This window comes from Struthio camelus, chromosome 19 (genome assembly GCF_040807025.1).
Source record: "Struthio camelus isolate bStrCam1 chromosome 19, bStrCam1.hap1, whole genome shotgun sequence".
Lineage (NCBI taxonomy): Eukaryota > Metazoa > Chordata > Aves > Struthioniformes > Struthionidae > Struthio > Struthio camelus.
The window spans coordinates 12,139,480-12,161,310 of NC_090960.1; the positions used below are offsets into that span (position 1 = coordinate 12,139,480).

At 51.9% G+C, this 21,831-nt stretch overlaps 1 protein-coding gene across 1 annotated transcript; it reads right to left on the reverse strand.

Annotated features, from left to right (window-relative positions):
• Positions 1 to 410: 410 nt before the first annotated feature.
• On the reverse strand, positions 411 to 21,442 carry PMP22 (peripheral myelin protein 22). Its single transcript, XM_068913575.1, has 5 exons — positions 21,128 to 21,442; positions 19,939 to 20,039; positions 18,629 to 18,719; positions 6,547 to 6,687; positions 411 to 2,019 (listed from the first exon to the last, which is right to left on the reverse strand). The coding sequence occupies exons 2-5, from the start codon at positions 20,014 to 20,016 to the stop codon at positions 1,853 to 1,855; spliced, it is 477 nt and encodes a 158-aa protein (XP_068769676.1). The 5' UTR covers positions 20,017 to 20,039; positions 21,128 to 21,442; the 3' UTR covers positions 411 to 1,852.
• Between the last annotated feature and the right edge of the window lie 389 nt (positions 21,443 to 21,831).

Here is a 21,831-nt window from a genome sequence, read left to right on the forward strand (position 1 = left end):
CTTTTCTCTTGATTCAGCTGATGCAGGGATAAAATGCACAATTTTTAGGGGTCTGGTGGGACATCTGACAGCCATGGGGCCCCGGCCCAAAGCCCAGCTTCCTCCGCCCTCAGGCCTCTACCTAGTGCTATTTACTGCCTCGTTCAAGTTCTTCAGAGGTTCCCAACCAAGAGGAAAGAGCAGGCTCAGGGCTGGTACCCCTCTGGCACGGGTACACGTGCAGGCTGCCACGCAGACAGCCCAGCTAGCTCAGAGCCTGTCTTAGCAGGATGGATTAACCTCCAAGATGTGCAAATTCATGACCCAGCATCCCACTGGCCCACAAAGACCTTTGATGGGAAGACCATGCAAGCAGAGTGGTAGAGCACAGCCCATCTCTGGCCAACAGTGAATCAAAAAGCTGAAGCAACTGAGTTATTCTGACTTTTATTTCATTGCTTCTTAGTCCACACAGTCGGTATAAAATCAGAAAAGCAAAGCAAAAAAAAAAAAAAAGAAACAAAACAAAAACAACAGCAAAACAGTGTCTGGAGTCCTCAGAAGGCAACCCAGGGGAGGCTGCGGCAGGCCGCCCATTCAATTCATTGCCAGACACATCTCAGACGCACAGAAAGAGGAGGACAGATATCACCTCTGGCGGTGGAGGCGGACGGGGCTCCACCCAGAGCCGTTTCTGTTCCTCTTGACCACGGTGGGGGGGAAAGGAACCTCGGTTATAAATGCTTTATTAAAAATGATAGTAAGAGCAAGTCATCTAAGTACAAAAGCAGTTATAGGTCATTTATATTACATAGAATTATTTCTTCTTTCTAGCATTGTTGTTTACCTCAAGATTGTTAACTGAATTTCCAGTGAATAAGGTTAAATGGCTAGCAATATGAGGAATGGTAAATAGATAGCACCATTTCATATATCTGGTATTTGAGTTCATAGACATATTGGGGTTGCTTCTTTCTCATCGGTAGTTTATCTACACAGCAAGGCGAAAGTACATTTCAAGGTCATGAGTGACAGTTCCTCAGCACTTTGGCTCAGTGCAGATGACCTGCCAGAGCCCAAAAACCAGCCTCACGGGGAACGAAGAGGCCCGGAGGAATGCTGCCGAGCCGGACTGCAGCTGCACCTAAGTGATTTAGAAGCCCAAATTCCCAACCGGGTGTGGTGGCAAGGCAATGGGAGTTAGGCATATAAGTCATTTAGGCACTCTGGACAGTTAAACCCTCTGCTCCAAAATCCCTCAAACCTTTTGGAAGTGTCTCCCATCATACCTGCACATGCACTTCAGTTAACAGGCTCACAGCACATGGGAGGAGTGGGGGCCAACCCTCCAGCTGGCGTGAACAGGCGTAACGCCATGCTGTTCAGTGGAGCAGCAGATTTACCCCAACGTAAGATCAGTCAGAGCTATTTTTTCTGATGGTTGGCTTCAGGATGGGTTTTGGGCTGGGAAGGAAGGTTCAGGTCAAAGCAGATTTTGCATGAGAGAAAATCACCGCGCTCTTGTTACGCTGTTAGGAGTAATAGTTCCTTAGGCACTTTCTTTAGGCTTTAAAACATAGCGTATGGTCAACAAAAGCAAACAAGACTATGTACATATATGTAAAAAGTGTTATAAATAGGTTTTTTTAAACCATAGATACTATATACATCTTCAATTAACAAGTAACCCTTTGCGTGTTTCCTTTTGGGGTTGATTGGGTGTTTGTTTTTGGTGGGAGGGTTTATTCCTTTTCTGTGTTTTTTTTTTTTTTGGTTAATTTTCTTTTCCGTTTTCTCGTCTATTTTCCCCCGCCTCCGTCTCCTCCGTGGACATCATGAGTGCCCTTGTCTCGCCACGTCGCCTCCTGCGGGATCACTCGCGCTTCCGTAAGATGACGTAGATGACGCCGCTGATGAGGGCCAGCGGGAAGGCCACCCAAGCCAGGATGTAGGCGAAGCCGAAGGAGATGTCAGCCGAGGCTTGCTGCCAGTCCGTGTGCCTCACTGTGAAGATGGCTGCACCGCTCATCACGCAGAGCCCTGGTAGGGGGAAACCACACAGGCGAAAGGGTGAGCAACGGCATGGCGAAAGCAGTTCCCTTGCTGTAAACCCCAAACTGGCCTTGCTGGCCCCATCAGAGAAGATAACACCCAGCACCACCAGTGAGAACCTGCATTTTCTATTCCTTTTTCTTTTTTCTTGTCTTTTTCCCTTGCAAAACTCCTGCAGCACAGTTTGGGGTGCGTTACGCAGTGGTCTCTGCCCTGGCTGCAGGTGATGGGGATATCTCTACCTAGCTCAGGGCAAGTGAAGACGGGGGCCTTGCTGCAAGCACAGGAGGAGTATTGCATTGGGCCTGGATTAGCCCAGGCCAACACCTTTGGCGTGCCCAGCCCCGGGCTGCCGCAGCTGAAGCAGCACTGCTCCCCAAGGCGGCTTATTGAAACCAGACTGCAGTTTGAACTGCCCTATCAGAGCTGTCAGAGACGAGCTCTGTTTTTCTGAGGCATAAAAGTTTCTTTATCACCTGCCCAAGCAAGTGCAGCCTGGAGGCCAAGAACGTCCTGTGGTCGCTCTGGCCTGGCAGGTCCAGCACCAGCGCGTGCCTTTGCGCTCAAATCCACCCCGACGCCCCACTGCAAGAGCAGCTGAACATGCCCCACTGCCAAATGGGGCTCGGGCCCTTTTCTCTAGCTCCCAGCTTCCACCTCCACTAGCCATGGGCCAGCGCAGGACCCCAAGAGATGTCCGGGCCAGGTCCAGCTGCATTAGCCAGCATTTTAGTTTTTTTGTAAAAGCAACCCATCAGCATTGGGGACTGCCTAGAGCTAACACAAAGCCACCACTATTTCTCCCTGAAAACAAGGTCTTTCAGTCAATCCCAGCAATTCTATTATATAGTCGCTGGGCTGTTGTCAGAGCTGTGTTCCAAATCCCCTGCACAAACCTCAGGACCACCTACATTTAACCAGTGATATTTGAGCTGTAATTCCACTTGACACTGCCCCTTTGTTCTGGGAAAGTGCAGAAGTGGGAATACGTTTCATTAACACGCCGCTGATGCAGTTTCCATTCTCTAAGCACGAGAGCAAACTCCCACTGCCCCGGCCCATGCAAAGAAAGCAAAACAATTGTCTCTCGATGCTGGTGGGACATACAACAGGCTCGCAGCCATGCCAGAGTCACCTACAGAGAGCAGAAAATACAGCAGCAATTGTCCACATGAGGAATTTGCCAAAATGGAGGCAATGGTAACAACCGTGTTTCTACAGCATCTGCACTGTAGACCACAGAATGAGTGATTTGGGGGAGGATGCTCCAAAGGGGATGCCAGGCAGGGTATCACGGACGGTTGCATTCAGCTGCTTGCACTGATGCAATGATAATGCATCACAACTTCAGAGGTTATTCGTAAGAGCACGCTCCAGTCTTGCTTTGACAAAGGAACTGGCCTGGAGGGCCAGTTGCCTGCAGGAACTATACTACTCCCTACAGCTCTATGCAAGGTGACACCCCAGCCGGCTGCGGACGAGCCATGCCGGGTGCTGCTGTGCATGCTCACAGTCAGCTCTCCAACTCGGGGGTTTGCAAAATGCCCTGGGACATGTGGAAAGCATGGCCCTTGGGCCCGAACCTTGCTTCTCCATCCCGCAGGCAGGCAGGCAGTCCTGGCTTCAGGATGACCGAGACTGGAGAAAAGGGGCAAAAATGATGCTGAGGCTGGAGAGCGTGATGGAGAAAATGAGCCAACATAAAGAGAGAGACCTGAACCATGTCTCTCCCATGCTGGGTTTACAGCTGCTGTCAGAAACTGCTTTGGAAGAATATACCATAGGTGTCATGGGTTTACCAGGCAGGAGCAGCAAAGATGCGAGGGAGCTGTTGAGGGCGTTTTAGTACCTCTACGATGGCTGAAATCCCATCAGGAAAAGTTCAGACAGACCTTCAGGGAGTGTTTTAAAGCACAGTGGAGAAGGTGGGATCCAGCTCTGCCCTTGGACAATAGGCCACACGTGACCTCAAGCGTCTTTTCCGCCCTTAATCTCCACTTCCCAGTTCCCTCATGAGGAGGAATGTAAAGAGGCATGCAAAGAGCATATGCATTGGGCTGCCTCATCAGAAAGCAAGAGTCACCGTGGAGATAGCACCTGCCCTTCCCCTGCCTGCTCTGGCATGGCTCTGCCACCCAGCAGCACCCACAGGTCCTGCCCTTGGCACCCACTGGCTCAGGCTCAGTAATGCCACTAGTCAGGCTCCAAAACTGGAGGTTGGCTTTGCAGCTCTAGGCTTTGCCAAGCTGAGTCCCCCCAGGAGGAGGCTGCAGGAGCATCCAAGCCAGGGCTAACGGAGAGTTTTGGGAAGAGCCTTCTCCTCACCTCCCAAAGGCAGGCAAGTCCTCCCTGCTTGCTCCAGCCCAACCTTAGTTGAGTAGGAAAGACTGAAGCAGATGGGACCCCCTTCCATGACAGACCTCAACCAAGGTCTTGCCTTGCCTTGCCTCTTCCAAGGCAAGGATGAACCAGGGTGAACAATGCCTGAAGGCCAAAGAAATTTCCTCTCTTTGCTAGGAAAAGCCTTCAAACACCTGAGGAGGAGCATCCAGCTATGCAAGGTGCATGGAAAAGCTTCATGGGGATCAGCTCACATTTTTGCTGTCCTCCGTATACTGCCTGGGGAGGGATTTGACCCATGTCTAACACTGAGCAAGGAAAGAGCCAGCAGGACTATGCCCTGACCCATGTGTCCCCTTAGGATACACAGCACAGTGTGGACAGGAGGGAGGAACACTTGTGTTTTATACTCACACCCTGGGCCTAGGGTGCTGCTCCAGCCATGTTTTAAAGCAGTCTGGTCTTCACAGTTCAGTTTAAGGTCCCTCTTCCCTTCTGTCTCATTTTATTTACTCACGCAGTGATTTAAATACAGACGTAAGGCAGGGATCACCATTTAGAAAACTCCCTCCAAGTGAAATCAGTGGGACAATATACCACTTCAGAGGGTATATGCCTTCACCCAGCAGTTCAGGCACACTGACACAGCTAACAGGAGCAGTGAGGACAACACAGAGAGCACAAGTCCATGAAGACCCCTGGCCTCTTCTCTGGGCAGCTGAATCCATGCCACCACGTCTTCACTGTGATGCTGCTTGAACCAGCTAGCAGGGGTCTAATATGGTTGCATTCTCCTTTTCTCATGCTCTGAGAATCAGGATTCACCAGAAATCACTTAGGAGACAGTAGCTTCCTGCTCTCAGATCTATTAGACAAGTTATCACACAGATAATTGCATTATTAATGCCTATTTCCTCTTCCTCACCTTCACAGCTGTAATGGGTTTCTAGATATTTATCTTTCCCGAGATGGTGAAGTGGTATTAACTCATCCCCTGCTTTATGGCTAAGCATCTACACTTTCATGCTATACTTGCTAATAAGCTTCAGAGCTAAAGTTTTCCAGGGTTTATAAACTGGACAGTCGCTTAGAGGATACTCAGGAACTTTCTCTAAAGCTCAGCAGGGAAGTTTTTCCACAGTGGGCAGGACAAAAGGTACTTTTGGATCAGCTTAACATACAAAGCTCTAGCTACTGACAGGTCTCCTCAGGCAGATGTGTTAGGAAAAAAATTAACTAGAATCTCTTTGCATTTAGTTTTTTTGAAGTCTGAACACTTGAAAATACTCTTCACTGGTTTCATACACAGAAACAAAAAATAAGCCAATGGGTTTACAGCATCTATATTTGGAGAACTGCAACGTATTACCTGACTAGTGTCTTGTGTCCAGAGCTGAGTTCTTTAAGAGTTAAAAATAGTAGCTGACAGTTCAAAGACAGCTGGCTCACCCTGCATGCTAGAGTGGCTCTTAGCTGCTGTGAAAAGCACCAAGCCCTGACAGCGACAGCAAGTTTATAAATAACCATCAGATCCTCTTTTGCCAAAAGCGCGTCACTACTTCCCCCACCCCATCGTCAGCTGAGGAAACCTCGCCCAGCTCAGCGAAGGTGGGGTCCCGAAGACAGCGCAACACCCTGAGCTGTCACCACTTCCACCGAGAGCCTGGGAGGGCAATTGCCCTCCGTCCAATGGCCTGAGGTCCCACGCAGCGGGAATGCCACGAACAGCCCCGAGCACAGCTCCAGTGGGGTCTGCACCCAGCTAACAGCACCGCTCCCGCTTCACTGAAACCTCCTCAGTGGGGAGGTGGTGGTGGCCTCGCATGTTCTGCAGATGGAGCCCAGAAGAGCTCGGGAAACACACAATGCACATGGAAAGCTGGAAAGCAGGCCTGGGCATCCAAGCGCTCAGCGAGACTCAGATTTGTCATACCTTCTCCCCATCAGTTGAGTCACATAGGAGCCAGCTCGACAGCCTTCCTATTCCCAGAAAAAGCCAGCTCATCCTTGCCTTCTGCATAGCCCTGTGTCAGCTGCAATTAAGTAATAACCAAGCAGGCCCTGCTTTGGTATTCAAGAGCATGCTTGTTTTTGCTATTAGTCCTCCTCCTCCACTTGAAAGCACTTTCTCTGCACAGCCCCGGAGTCAGTGTCCATTTATCCGCCATCACTTACCAGCAAGGATTTGGAAGATTCCAGTAATGTAAAATCGTCCCCCTTTGGTGAGCGTAAACAGCTGGCAGAAGAACAAGAACAAGGACAAGACACTGAAGATGATGGAGAGGATCATCATCGCCTGGACAGACTGCAGCCATTCTGGGAGGAAAAGAGAGAGACAGAACGGTCAGTGCGGGCACCGGGGACTGCGAATCCTGCAACATGTCCCCTAATCACAGGGGTCACATGCTTTCCCAGCAAGTATTTACAATATAGGATACATAAGAAGACATCAGCCCCAACGCAAAGCCTGCAGAAATCAAGACAAAGTCTCTGGTTCTGCCCCCAGCTTTGGTTCGGGACCGGGGAGTTCATTTCTACTGAAAACACGTGCAATAAGCCACGAGACACCGAGCCAGTCAAGCTCAGAGGTAAAATAAATACGCCGCTAGTACAAACAGCTTTTGCCCTTATGGACTCAAACCTTTTGGAAAGAGTCTTCACCAGCTGCCAAAGGTAGCTGCAGCACAGAGCAGACCAGTTCAGCCAGCCCCTGCATGAGTCACTGCTCAGCTATTTTCAGGCCTCGTGAGCATGTAACTCCCCCCTCCCCGCATTAAAAGAAAAAAACCACAAATACATAAATAAAGAAGCAAAAATCCACTCCACTAGCATGAGACGATGCTAGCAAATACTGTTGCACTTCTTTATGAAGTCTGAGATCATAATAGATATTCTCAGCACTCCTACGCATCTCTAGAGGTCTTTAAGGATACGACACCAAATAATCCACCAGGAAAGTCAGGCAGGAATAACCATTATACCCTAGAAAGGTAAACTGAGGCACAGACCATACAAGGAGAGGCAAGAATGCATGCTTGGGGCTGCATCCTCAGACAGGGGAAATTCCTGCAGCACTGAAGCCTCCTGAATCCCAGTCCCACATTCCTGCCACAGTTTTACTCTCACCAACTACTTTCCCCAGGCTGCCCTCTGCAAGAAACAGCTTTCCATGGCAAATAGCATTTCTGTAAAGAGAGGCTGAAATGTAGCAAAACTTCCAAATAAAGCTACGCTTCAGCTTAGCAGTCTTCAACCCACGGCGCAGCAAAAGAGCCCATTTGGGATTGCAACGGTCAGTGCCTGCTCTCAGAGCACTGATCATGATTCCCCCGCAAAATCCTTGCAAGCTGCCCCAATGGAGGCGAGAACAGAATCTGAACCAGAGATTTAGCTATAACCTTCAACCAGAACCAGAAAGATAATGCACACCGGAGCCGTTCTAGCAGAGGCTCCACAAGAGACTAGCAAATCCCTGCCTGCAGGGAACATCCTGTGCAGTTTGGTAATGCCCGGTTTGTTTGACTTCGGACCATAAACTCTCCCCCATGCATTTGCATTCTGCCACCCTACGTTCATGCAACAGGGCAAATTCAGGTCCTGCTCACGTAAGCAGAAAGGAAATACCCAGCGCAGCCTCTGCTCGCTGCAGCCAGCTTTTTTCCTTCGCCTCCTTCTGTGCTTCCGGCGCCAAGCTCCTCTGCAGCGCTAACACGTCCTGCTAAAGAGCTGTTGCATTTCACTCGTTTCGATATCGCCGGGTACATGTCCGTGTGTATCAGCTGTTGCCGTTCTTTAGGCAGAGAGAGCTACCACTGTGATCCTCTCCAAAAAAAATACCCCTGCAGGCTTGCTGCATTTTTTTTTTTTCCTACATGGACATGCACACAAGACGTCCTGCAAGTTTTATCTATCTCATATCGGCCGGGCAGGAAGCCCCCCCGCCTCCACCTCAAGCCATGTCTAACCCTTCAGCTCTCTGGCCGTGCTAAACCACCTGGAATGGTGGTTTTCCATGTCATCTCCTGAAATTGAGATGAGACAGCACCAATGCTGCTCAAAAAATAAAAAAAAATAAAAAATCAAGTCATAAACCATTGATTTTACTCCTCAATGCTCAGACCTTACAGGAAGGGTACGGTTAGAGGGTGTCCAGCACAGCCAATGAATTGTAAACCTCTTTTCTGTTCCAGCATCGATTCAGGACCCAGGAAGGCAAATCCTTTGTGATTTCAAAGGCCACGGGATCCGGCCGGGAGGGTTCGGAGCGGAACCCTTTCTGCTCGGAGGTGGCTGCTCCAATTGTCAGCTATTTTAAGAGCAGGCCGTCTAGACGGAAAACTGAGCTGAGCCGGCCTTTTAATTGCATCCGCCTCCCTGCGCCTCTGTTTTGCTTCTGAATGCGAACGCTTTATACGGCCTTTGCAAATTCCTGTTGCAATAAAGAGCCATGTCAGAGGAATATAAAGGCAACCACTGAGAACTAGAGGAAGAGACTATGACTGGAGGGGTTTCACCAGCCAGCTGGGCTGACCCACCATGGCCAGAGTGCTGCAGAGCCATGGAGGCTCGCAACCAGCACAATTAAGAGATAATATTGGAGAGCAGAACTCCAGCTGTGCTCACAGCCAGCCGTTTGCTGGCATTTAGTGGCCTCCTTTGTATAACAAGAGCCATGATACCCATCTCAGTTCATGGCTTCGAGACCTGCAGGTGCAAGCTGGTGCACTCCCAGCACATCTGACCCCAGCTGCCTGCAGACTTCAGCTGCACAAGGATAGCTAATTGCCTTTAATTCATTTGAAAGCTCCCCTATGAACGCAGAGAGTATTGCTACCTCTTCAACCCCACGTACTTATTACTTTTTTGGCATCAGCACCAAGTCTTACCTATAGGCTTTTAAAAATAAAACGAGTTTCCCAGAGGGAGGTCTGGGCCTCATGAGCTGTGCTGTGGGCCTGCTGGCGCTGTTTTTACTCCCAGACTGTTATTTGTGGTTTCCCCTGGGCAGTGAGTCGGTTATTCCACTCTTCTGCAGCATCTATTCAGCTCCATGTTTGTATCTTTGTTCTTCAGGAGAAGGAAGAAAAGGAAACGGAGTGCAAAGGACAGATAGCACCCTACACGATGCTTCCCGAGAGACTCCATCTGCAGCTTTTTTAGAGCCCTTTCAGCCAGTCAGAAATTCAGGAGGAATTTTTTAGAAAAGAAATGCTGAAGTTTCCCTGAGCTCTATAAGCCCTGATGTGTTCAACACCGCCACCTACATCCTAACAGCAAGAACAAGGGTGACACCAAGAACATCTCAGAGACCCTCAGGATGGTGATGACCACATTTCACTGCCCTAAAGCCTAGCATGAAAGAAACCTAGAGCAGAAATTGCAGCCAAATCCCCAGGAGAGAGAGAGTAGCTAGCTAACCCAACACCTTCTAGCAAAGCCCCAGCCCTGCTCACAGGGAGGTTTTACACCCCAATGAGGGGTGCAGCTGAGCAAGATCGCTGGAAGGGCCAGGTAGGAAGGTGCCCTTGGCCAGGAGCAGAGGACCTTAAAGAACAAGCATCAACTCCCTAGGATTTAATTTGCTGCTCAGTCATGGACATCCTACCTTGTTTTTGACCCAGCCAGAGGGAAACTCTAAGTGCAAAGAGCCTGATTTGAACACTCAGTTTCTGCTAATGCACTCTGCCTAAGATATGACTAAATTAGTTTTATGTGATAAAAACACCTGTGCGCTGTGTCCTGCAGCTTATAACAACATTTTGCACATACATCATTCCTTATGCAAATTGCGTACATGCTGCACCCTGAAAATCTGACCGCTGCTAGGGAAGGTAACATCCACTAAGGAGGTACCCGTAGCATATAATTTGTACAAAAGCGAACAGAGGGGAAACTCCTGGCAACACGTGCAAGGCAAAACCTGCTCTTTCAACGCTACGAGCAAAAGAAGATCAGCAAGGTCAGGAAAAGCACATGTACCTACTAACACAAAGTTACCAGCCTAGGTCTGACAGGAAAAGATGTTTTCCAAGCAGAGTTTTTCCAAAGCAGACTCCCAGACTTCAAGGTCCGAACTGAGCCCAGCATCCTTCCTAGGCCACATGGGAACTGCAGGGGCTTGCAATGGTTTTAAACCTGGTTATTCAACCCCCTTATCTGAGTTGAAGAAGGATGAATCAAGATGTAGACACGTTAGCTCTGTTGCACCATTCTGCAGCTGAACTTAAGACCGCTGCCCCTTGGCAACTCGCTGTAGTGACACGGAGGTGCATAAAAGTTCGGATCCTCACAGTGCTATTGCAGAGCAGCGTGGACACCCTCCTGCCACCAGTCACGTGTTCAAAACAAACCTCCGCTTGCTGCTGGTAGGGGGAAGAGTGTCATCCAGACCCAGCCGGGCTGCTAGGCTGCCTGCATGGTTTGCTAGGAGAAGGCCAGCTCCATGAAATGGGAACTTCCTTTCCATCTGTTTCCAAAATCCCCACCAGCACGACTGGGATTAGAGAGGGTTAAGTCAAGTCTTGCCCCCAGGAAAAGCAGGTTTTATGCCCAACGGCTGCTTCTTCCCTGTTCTCCTATGCCCACACCGCAGGGTATTGGATTGAGGTGTTCCTGGAAAGCCTTGGGAAAAGGAGGATTTAAAAGCGCCCCCAAGGCATTTGCAAGGGACAAAGGATAAGAAGGTGGGAAGCACCAAGTGTTGCGGCTGCTCAGGGAGGTGCCGAAGGAAGAAGCTGCTGCAGCTCCTCCCTGGGAGGCGCCATCCGCCATGCAACGCGTGTAGCCTTATTTTGCAGCTGAAAGAGCACAAGACGAGGAACACGAGGAGACTTCCCAAGCACCTTCAGGAAGACATGAGAGACCCAAAGCCCTGTTTTTTCCTCCTCCCTCTTGCCTTCCCCTCCAAACTACATCGAAGAAGTCCCCAAGTCCAAGGGACTCTGGAGCTGTCAGATTTAAATGTAAGTAGCTTTTGGAGCTGTCCCCCTCACATTGCTGCCACCTCATACGTCTGTGGTTCATCTGCGAGGCCACAGAAATGGTCCCTTTGGCCACTGAAGCTCACGTCCTGGGGAGGCAGCTGCGGGCACTGACAAACCACCTCGCTCCTTCTTCGCACCCAACAGCTTCACAATGTCTGAGCTGGCTCCAAGACCCTCAAGGTGGAACTGACCTCTATTTACAGGGCTTGTGCATGAGAGCAACCAGAGGGGAGTAAATAAATCATTTCAGCCTCAGCTCCTTGGATGGGTTTAGGTACCAGCTGCCACTGATGTACTGGGAGGAAAGCCCAGCATCAGTATGCGTTAGCACCACCAGCTGTTTATGCCTCATTTGAAAGCGAAATAAATGTACCCACTGAGCAAAATTCACTGATGCACTCCAGCTACGAGGAAGTAGTACAGCAAGCCTTCAAACTACACTCGTCCTGCAAAACAAAGGATGTGGCATGAACCTTACGTTGGTCCCTTTGCTCCTCAGGATGCACTAGACTGTGGATGGATACCAGGTCGTTGCCCTTGCCCAGGCGATGGACCACTTCGCTGCTCTTCTACACAAATGACACCTCTGCTTCTGGGGAACGCTCCAAAGTTGAAAGGGAGAGGGAATCGAGTAATTTTGCCATCAAAAATAGGGAAGCTGGGGCTGAGATTCCGCAAAGTCACACACACAGGGGTCAATTCAGGAAGGTGAGGCCACCTGGCAGCTCAGGAGGACAACTGCGAGGGCGGAGGTGGAGTAGTGGACACCCACGAACCTAATCAAGTCCAAAAAATGTTACGGGTCTTCAGGCACTGCACCCTGCAGTAGACTCTGCCACCTAATTTTATGTTTTTTACAGTCATAGTTTTCCCACATGCTGTATTCTTCCTCCCATTTGCTCCTCTTCTATCAGCCAAAACACCCGCCGCAGAGCAGGCAAGGCTGGCTGACCCACTGCACGCACCGAAACGGCAAGCAAATAGTTGGCGAGCACCTGAGAACAGGGAAAACAGCCTGGTTTCTAATCTTTCCACGTCACATGCTCTTTGTAACAAGAACCTGCAACAACAAAAACCTGGATTTTTTTTTTTTTTTAAGCTGGCGAAATCCCTTTCATATTGCAGACAACATAGTTACAGTAGAAACTGATTTGAAATAAAAAACATTCTGCTAGCATACAAGACAGATAATTTTTTGACAGCTGAACGCCAAGCCATAGTCATCCACAAGTTGGTGGAGGAGGTTCAGTGCTGACCGTGGTGGAACAGCATTATCTCTCATTAAGTTCAAAGTGGATGAGCCAGAATCACAAACTTCTGAGATTACAATGTATGTCCTTTGTTTTCCATTGGAAAGTAGAAAGACTCTGAAGGACCCAGAGGTGCCACCAAACCCAGGTATCTCTACATGTGGTCCATAGGCTGGATGGGACTAGCTAGTAGCTACTACCTCAAATATAAAGGCTGTGCATTATCAAATACAAATGGATATAAAAGATCCATTATTTACTGCAGGGTTTCCTTGTAACAGATGCAACATCCCTAAATATTTGGAACTTCTCTCTAGTTTGTAGCTACTCAGCAGAAATAAACGGAAAGGCTGCAAGGGTTCTCTGCCTGCAGACTGAGCAAGACAACAAACACAAGGTAAGGTCCAGAAGGTTACTTTTACGTTCAATAAATAGTATAAACCATTTTTAAATCTTTGAATAGAAGCTTCTGATTTGCAGAAAGCCCTGGACTACCACTTCCACCTCACCCTTCAGCTCGAGAAAGTCTCCCCTTGCCAATGAAAAACATATTCCCCAAGTCTTGACCCGGTTTTTCCAGACTCATTTACTGCAGTGGGCTGGAGTGAAATTTGTCCCTACTTCTTTTCATTCAGATATTTCATACTCACTATCAAGAACAGACATTGAGAAATAACTTCCCTTTGGGATAAGCTGTTAATGAAGCCTTGCAACATCATTTTTGGCCACAAAGAGTAGCACTCCAGGACAGTCTACAACCAGCTCGCAGCCCACGTGCAAAAGCTTTCCAGCAGGAACAGGACCGTGTGAAAACGAGCCAAACCCCGATGCCAAACCCTCCGCCTGGTGACACCTGCCTGCCCCCGTTTGGCTGTTAACTCCACCCTGATGGTCACTTGTGAGCAACGTAAAGCAGCAGCAATACTCATTTTCATGGGAGTGTGCCGATTCTCGCCAGCGGAGATTTACTCCCTCAAAGCATGTTAATGGTCCGGGATTACAGGAAGTAAAAAAGCAACTCCCTTTCCCTATAGATTTCCTATGTCATTTGACTGACTCCTAAATCACAGCAAGGTAAATACGAACCCAGGTTCACCGCTGTCTCCAGGACTGGGTGGGTGATTTCTCCCCAGCTATTTATTTTCCCAGCCACTGTGTCTTTTTGTTTCTTTGTGTCAGCATTATGTAGCAAAATAGGAAGAAAAAAAAAAAAAAAACTTGATGCATCTACAGTGGAGATATGTTTAACGAATGACTATTCATAACTTCCTTTTAGAAGTTTTAGGAATCAAAGCATGGCTGGAAGGAGGAGTTTGAGAGAGTACGTGTAGCAAAGGCACTTGGCAGAGCAAAAGCAATTAGTTCACGCAGGTGCCCATGCTGTGCAAGGGCCATAGATATTTTCCATTCCCTCCCTTCCCCCAATGCAAAGGAAAGGCATTTCGAGTGCTGGCACTGTCCTGCCCAGGCAGCAGCGTGGCTTATGTCCCATGCAGGATTTCCACCGATTCGAGTTAGGCCATGTCACGTGAGCACACCTCTCCCGGTGCTTAACCACAGGAGTGGATTTTCCCCTCCGTGATGCTTTCTGCAGAAACACAGGATCGATGGAGAGGCTTGGGAGTGATCTGGGCTGGTTTCTCACGCTGATCCTGCTGCCAGCATCTCTGGCCGAGGGGTTTTGAGCTGGTCCAAAGCCACTCCATGGCGCCGAGGAGAGACAGAGGAACCCGAGGAGGGCCAGCAAAGACGCTTTGAATGAGGGGGAGTCAGTCTGCAAAAACATCTGAGCAATCCCCGGTGCGCAGAGGTGCCAGCCCCATTAAAGGAAGGTTCATCACAGCCCCAGCGTGTCTGTGCTGTTCAGGGAAGATCTCTGCTTCGGGGGACCCACGTTGGCTTCGCTTGTGGCCATCACATCAGCAAATTAGTGAGTGCATCATGCGGCCTGCGGTACTTAGTAATCATGCGGACTGGCACTCTGCATGTTTCCCAAGGTTTGGGGCTTTTTTCTTCCCCCTTTAAAAAAAACACCATCCTGCCTTTGAACAAACCATCCTTTAAAAATCTCAGCGCACTGATATGAGAAATGTCCAGAAGAAAACAGAAAAAAATATTTCATGAAGGTACAGAAGGATGTAGGGATCCAGAGATGCCCTCTGCTTCCCTGCGTTTGACATTGCCATCCAAATCCAAGAAACGGCAGTAGGAAAAAAATCTTGATGATACGAAAATATCGGTTTGGGGAGAAAAGGCCATTTTTTGAAGAAAAATACTGTTGTCTGGAAATGTTCGATGGAATCTATATAAGATCATTTGAGTTGCTCAGGTTAGACTATTTACATCCATGACTTCAGTGGAATTACACAGCTGAGAGTCTGGCTCCCAGCCTCGTAAAAGCACAGTTCTGGGATTCAGAGCTGAATTCTTGAGATAAGTCTTTTCCAGGAATGTCTGACAGCGCAAACGAAATAAAGATTGCAACATTTTTTCCATAGTTCTCAGCCTCTTGAAAAATGTCATTATCCAGAAAGTAAACGCAGAAATCAAAGCAACAAGCAGGCAATTGTAAAAGCCAAAAAAGTGGGCATCTCTCCTGACCTGATGTTTGCTCCCTCCCTGCGCTCAGCTAGCAGCGAGGACCATTCATCCCCCACACGTGCAGGCAGTTTGGACCCTGCTGGACTATCTATAAGGTTCAGAGCACGGTCTTCAAGACTGCCACAGTTAAATGCTAGAGACTCGGACTGGCAGCAAATTTCCAGGCAAGTTTAGCTTGCATCTAAATAGAAAAGTCCCTGTGTGGCTTTTTTCCCTTCCAACAGACGAGGGAAGCGTCATCCAGCCTCGCCATGCCGAGAGACCTGCAAACTGGCATCACAGAGCAACAAACCTGCAGCCCCGTGTTCAAGCGAGACCAAGCCCTACCTGATTTCACATATTCTGAATATTTGAAAAAGGGATGGGGGAACTCTCCACTGCAATGACCGCTATGATGGCCAGAGGAAAAAAAAACGCCTCTACGTAAAGCCCAAGTTCTGCCAAATTCCTCAGCGAGGATCTCTTGCACTTACCCCAGAGCAGAACTTGGCACTCTGCTATTAACCGTTAAGTACTGCCTTTGGCACAGGCACAGAGAGAAATCTGTAAGGCTTTCTACAACTCAGTGTGACATGCACAGCCTGCATTTTGAAGGAGATTTAGATGAGAACGGTTTGCGGTATCTTGCAGAAGAGCATTTATATTTTTGAAAGTAAGCATATTCTTAGCAAAGAGAGGACGAGGAGAGGACAGTTGACCAGGCAGAGGAGCAACCTGAGCCTCGGAGGTATGCCAGCCACAGCATCCTGGCCGTGCCCTAGGCCCTGTGTCCCAGTTATCACTATGAAAAGTAGCCGACTGCAGCTCCAAAAGGGAAGGTGGAAGCAAGGGGCTCAGAGACGGGCACAAGGGAGAGAGGGGTGCAGTGATTTCCTGGTAAGGATGCCATATGGTATTTTTATTCTGTTTTCAAAAGCAGTTTTGGAAAGCCATGCACAAGCATAGGAAATATTTTCTTATTTTGTGTTTTGTGGTGAGGTGTGAATCCAGGAGCCAGGTACCACCAGGCAAGCACAAACTCCTCTCGCATCCCTATCATGGGGTGGATGGGGACAGAGCCTTTTCCCCATGCAAAACCCCTTTCTGTGAGGCCAGAGAAGAGCCTTCACTTAGATAAGTGTTGGCAGAGAGTACAATGTACCTCTATGCAAAGCACAGCCCATGGTGGCACCTCAGCAACCAAAGTCAACTGCTTGACCACATTTTTCACTGGCTTGTCTTGACTACAGTCCTTTGAGCGATATAATTTCATCACTGAGAGGGATCCAAAGGGAACCCCCTCTTCGAGCACCTTCTGGGAACAGGGTATGCGATCTAGTCTAGCGTCACCCAGGAGGCCATTCAGAGGTGACAAGCAGCAACTTCAGAGTCACTCCCAGGGTAAATCTTCCCAATCACACTTGGAACAAGCTCCTCTTAACACTGACAGCTCCCCTAAGCTCAAGATCCTGCAGGCACCAAGGGAAAGTGGTGCAGGCTTGCAAAGCCATCAGCAAGATTTTTGGGAAGACTTTAGAGCCCTCAGCTCCGGGACTCCAGGGCAATTGCTGTCTTCTTCTTGAAGCACAAGGTCAGCAGTTTTGGAATATGCATGAATGGACGTGAACCAGCCTGCCTACGCCACAAATAGCAAGCACAAGCCAACTGCCGGGGAAGGACATAGCTCGAGCAATCATCTGCTCGGTTGGAACTGAGTCCAGCAGCTTCGCGGCCAGCCTGGACACCACCAGGCGTCAGCAGAGGCCCGCGAAGGTGGCTTCGCTCCCGCTGCAACCCGAGCCTGGCCCCGAGCAGGGAAACACGCCGCTGCTTTTAGTGGGGGTAAAATTAGAGGGAGAACGAACATTGCCATTTATCTTCCCCTACCTGGGGCATCCACAAGCATTTTTTTCCCAGCAGGCTGGAGTTTAAGAGCAAACTGAATCTCCAAAACCCTCTGACAGTAGTGGAGGCTCCCAAGACTGCTAAGACCCCTTGAAATGCCTTGAAGGTATTTTGTGCTTGCCGTAACTGTGCTCTTTCCCAAGTGGCAGACATCCCCCCTTGCTCCACACCAAGACCAAGGCTCTGCTAGCCCACCCTGCCTCTCCTCCTGCGTGGGCCTTCGCACCACGGTGGTCCCTGATGAATCGAGCATGCCTTCCTGCTGGCTCCTTCACCTTATCGGCTGCCTCTGCTATCAGTGAGCCACCGTTCACATTTGCTGAATTCCAGCCATTCCAGCAAGCCCATTCCTTAAGGAAGAGCAGAACCCGAACGGTACTTTCTATGCAGATTTGGCACTGCTGTTACTATTAAATGCCCTGAAAACTCTGGGTCACTGATTCGTAGTAGGAACTCCTCTGCTGCTAACCTTCAAAATCAGTGCATGTGTAAAAACATGCCCAGCGTGACATGCCCAGTAAAGAGTAACTCTACCGACTTATTTCTGACATCCATGAATGGAGCTAAGCACAGAACAACTGCCAGGCCCTCCACCTGACACAGACCCCCAGAGGGTAACAGCAGCAGCACAGCCTGCTCCAGCTCACGTTCCCACCAAAAGCACCACTAGAGCCACGCTTCAGACATCTTAGATAAAACCCAGAAAATACCAGGGTTCTTCAGCCACCCATGATGTGCAGGTACCCTGGGACCGTTTCGGGGGGGACACGGCCCCATGCAGGACTCTGGCAGTGCGTGGCAGGCAAAGGGCTCAAGCCACCGAGAGGAAAGCCACGGTATAGAAAGTGTACGAGTACCGCCCTGCGGAAGGGAAAACGAGCGGTGACGTAGCGCTCAGCAGGGCCTGAGTGCTGAGCAACGCCATGTCCCACATGCAGTACTCGGCAGCAAACCACAGGAGGAGGGGAGTGCCCAAGACTCGGGCTGTCAAAGTGGCAAAAAGTAGCGTAGCTTTCTAGATAGGGGACTGGGTATCCTCTAGGAGACAGGGCATCCTCCAGGCATGAGGAACATCTTGAAAACGCTGTCCCAGCTCAAACCAGGGCATCTCCACTTGGGCTGAGCACACCGGACATCCCACCCAGGTACCACTGCTGGGAGCTGCCTTGCATCTTAAGGCCAGCAAGTAAAATCAATGGGTGTTTGCTCCAGGCAACCTAGCCGAGCCCCATCTTGCCCCCAGGGACTCCTAAGCAGAGCGATTTCCCCCGCCCAGCGGCCCGCCGATGCGTCAGCTCAGTGTCACCCGCACCAGTGACGCCTGGAGCTGGCCCTGCAGTGACCAAGGGTTCACGTCCACGGGGACGCAGAGGCTGCGGTGAGGAGAAAGCAGAGGATGGACCGGCCTCAGGTGGGCGCAGGGAGAAGAATCACAAATAACCTGGACCAGCGACCGACCCCAGCGACCACCTCGAACACCACACGCTTCCGAAAAACCGGGCAGAAAGAGCGAAGCAGGAACGAGGCGGGAGCACTCACCGTTCGTGGATGACGTCAGGCAGTGGAAGACGCTACCGGTGGTGCAGTTCTGCCAGAGGTCCGCCGTGTGCCCGACGCCCACGAGCCATTGCTGCAAGAGAGACACAGCCCCGTGAGCCGGGCGGCACCGGTGCGCGCTCCTGCCATGGATTCGGCTCCCTGCCCACCCGGCATTTCCATAAAGCAACACGGCGCAGGAGAGCCCGAGAGCGTGTATGCGTGAGAGTACCCCTGCGGATGTTCCCAAGCACATGCTTTTCTTAATAAAGGGGCTGGAGAGCAAACACTATATTTGCCTTTAGCTGCTTTTGCCTCAACGGCGTCGAAACAGAAGCTCTTTATTCTCTTTAAACATCGGCCAAACCTCAGAGGGGAAGCGTGCTTCTCTCCCCTCTACCGTCCTCTCTCTCAGTGGCTGGCCTGGCTATTTGAACGGTTTCACGTGATTTCTAGTGACTCAAAAAAATTTTTAAAGGCTTCTACTGCTACAGGAAAAAAAAAAAAAAAAAAGAAAGAAAACTAGTAAAGCAAGCCTCGAACTCACTACTGTCACAAAGGTTCTGCATTAAAACCAAGCAAAACTTCTTCCTAAGCAGGTGATGTGTTAACTAGGTTCTGGCCTGAGAACAGTCCTGGCAACCCTGTGCCTGTGCAGCATCCAACCCTCAGGCTTCCCACTGCATGCAAAGCCTTGACAATCCACGGCAGCAGCCCATCTAGTTTAGGAGACAAAAGCTGGGCCTACTTTCACAGCCCAAAAAAAGAAGGTCTGGAGACCAAAACAGTTGGTGCCAAGGAGCCAGCGTCCACACTGGGCTTGTTTCAGGGGCCTTGCTCAGACCAGCCTTCCTCTGGTCCTGTGGCCTGAAGCCTGTTAGCAGTTGGAGGTCATTTATAAAATGGCAATGCATCTTCCGGTTTAGTTTCATCCAAAAAGAATCTAGTTTAGGTGCTCCGAGACTGCTTCACAATGTGAACCAAAGCGTAGTAAGGCGGAACAAGCAGGAGATTGGCTTCAAAAGTGCTCTGTTCCTCTGGACTAAAATGCTAATGTGGATGCACTCAGTATGCAGCGCTGCACAGCATGTTAACCACCAGCTACATGCCGAGACCACAAATAACGAGTTTTCTGTGCAAAATGCTCCAAAATCCCACTGTTAGTAAGAACAGCAATGTGAAAGGCAAGATTTCCTGCTTAAAAAAAAAAAAGGCTGAAAAATAAACCAAGAATAAAAATAATGTCTTTGGCTTGGTGGTACCTCGGTGCCCGCCCTGCCTGAGCACGAAGGAGGAGGAAAGTTCATACTTACACTAACGATGGTGGAGACGAAGAGGAGAACGAGCACGGAGACGTGGAGCACGATGATCCCCAGCAGCAAAAGCAGCATCTTGGCGGTAGTCTCGGGCAGAGCTGGAGAGGGAGAGAGATGCTAAATGTCCTGCAGGGCGCCCTGTGCGCGTTATTTCTGTGCCGGGCGGGTGTGAATGCCAGGCCGGAGGGCGGCAGGAGGCGCTGCGCCGACGGGCAGAGCCGAAGGAGAGGCAGCCAGCTCGGTTAAATATACTGGTGCCGGAGCAGCACGTCTGCTGTGCCAAACACGCGTGGCTGGGGAGGGGAGATGCGCGGGGGCAGCGCGCACGGCGGCCGGCTCCCGCGGCTGCCCCGGCCCCGCCGGCGCCCCCGGGGGTGCTCCGAGCCCCCCCCCCCGCCCCCTCTGCCCTGGGGATCCCCGGCCGGGGGGGTGGGGGGGAAGCGGGTTCCCCGGCCCCACCGCACCCGGGGGTGCTCCGAGCCCCGCTCCATCTCCCCGGGAGGCTCGATCGACCCCTCTCCCCCGGGGCGGCTTCTCCCGGCCCCTCTTCTCGGCCGGGGGGGGGGGGGGGGTTGTCTTCCAGGCCCTCTCTCCCAGGGGTGCTTCCCTGGTCCATCTCTCCCCGAGGGAGGCTCCATCGGCCCCTCTCCCCCAGGGACCCCCGGCGGGTGGTTCACTCGGCCCCTCTCTCCGGAGGAAGGGTCTTCCGAGCCCTCTGCCCCGGCGGGGCCTCCCGGTCCATCTCTGTGGAGAGCTCTCCCGGTCCCTCTCCCCCCGGGGGGGCTTCCCCCGGCCCCTCTCCCCGGATTCCCCCCTCCGGGGGCTCCCCCGGGCCCTTTCCCCTGGGGGTGGGCGTCTTCCAAGCCCTCTCTCTCAGCGGGGCTTCCCTGGTCCCTCTCCCCGGGGGGAGGGTGGGGGGGCTCCCTCAGCTCCTCTCCCCGGGGCGCTCCCTTGACTCCTCTCGCCTAGGGGCGTCTTCCGAGCCCTCTGCCCCCCCCCAGGGGGGGGGCTTCCCAATCCCCTCTCCTCCCTTCGGGACTCGCGATGGGAATGCGGGAGGGGGGGGCTCCGCAGACCCTTTCCCGCGGGGGGCTCCGCTCCCCCCGCAGCCCCGGGGGCAGCACGGAGCGGCGGGGCCGCAGCGGCCGCGCGGGGGTCCCTTTCCCACGGGCCGGGCCGTACTCACGTCGCGGGGCCGAGGCGCGCGGGGCGGCCGGAGCGCAGCGCAGCGCAGCGCAGCGGAGCGGCGCGGCCGGAGCGGAGCGGAGCGGGGCGGCGCGGCGGGCTGTCAAGTTTCCCCTTTAACCGGGACCAACGCCCCGCTTGCGTGTGCGGCCCAGGGAGTGTCCTGGCGGCGAGCGCCCGCCGCGCCGCTCTCATATAAATACGGCGGCGGCCAGCGGCAGCGGCAGCGACCCCGGCCCTGGCCCGAACCGAGCCGAACCGAGCCGAGCCGAGCCGCCGCCGCCGCCACCGCCGCCGCCACCACCCATCCCGTCGCTTCGACCCACGGCTGTCAGTCACCTACTGCTGGTGGCTCCCCCCCCCCCAACCCGCGCATCGCCCAGGCACCCGCCGCCCGCACCCACGCCGCGCACCCGCACAGCGTTGCGGGCGGGCCCACGCTGCGCGTGGCAGCACCGCAGGCACCTTGCACGCGCCTAGGCGCTGCACGCCCACGCCCCCCCCCCACGGCGCCGCCACCCACGCCCCCGCGCGCCCTGCCCTGCTCCGCGCCGCCGCCGCCTCTCGCGGCGCCGGGGCCCCGCGCAGGCTCCGCCGTGCCGGCAGCGCGGGGCCGGGCAGCGCGGTCGGGGGGAGCGCGGCGGCTCAGCGTTTACGGAAGAGCTGCTGGCCGCGCTGAAGTCAGGGGCAGTCGCGTGTCTGACT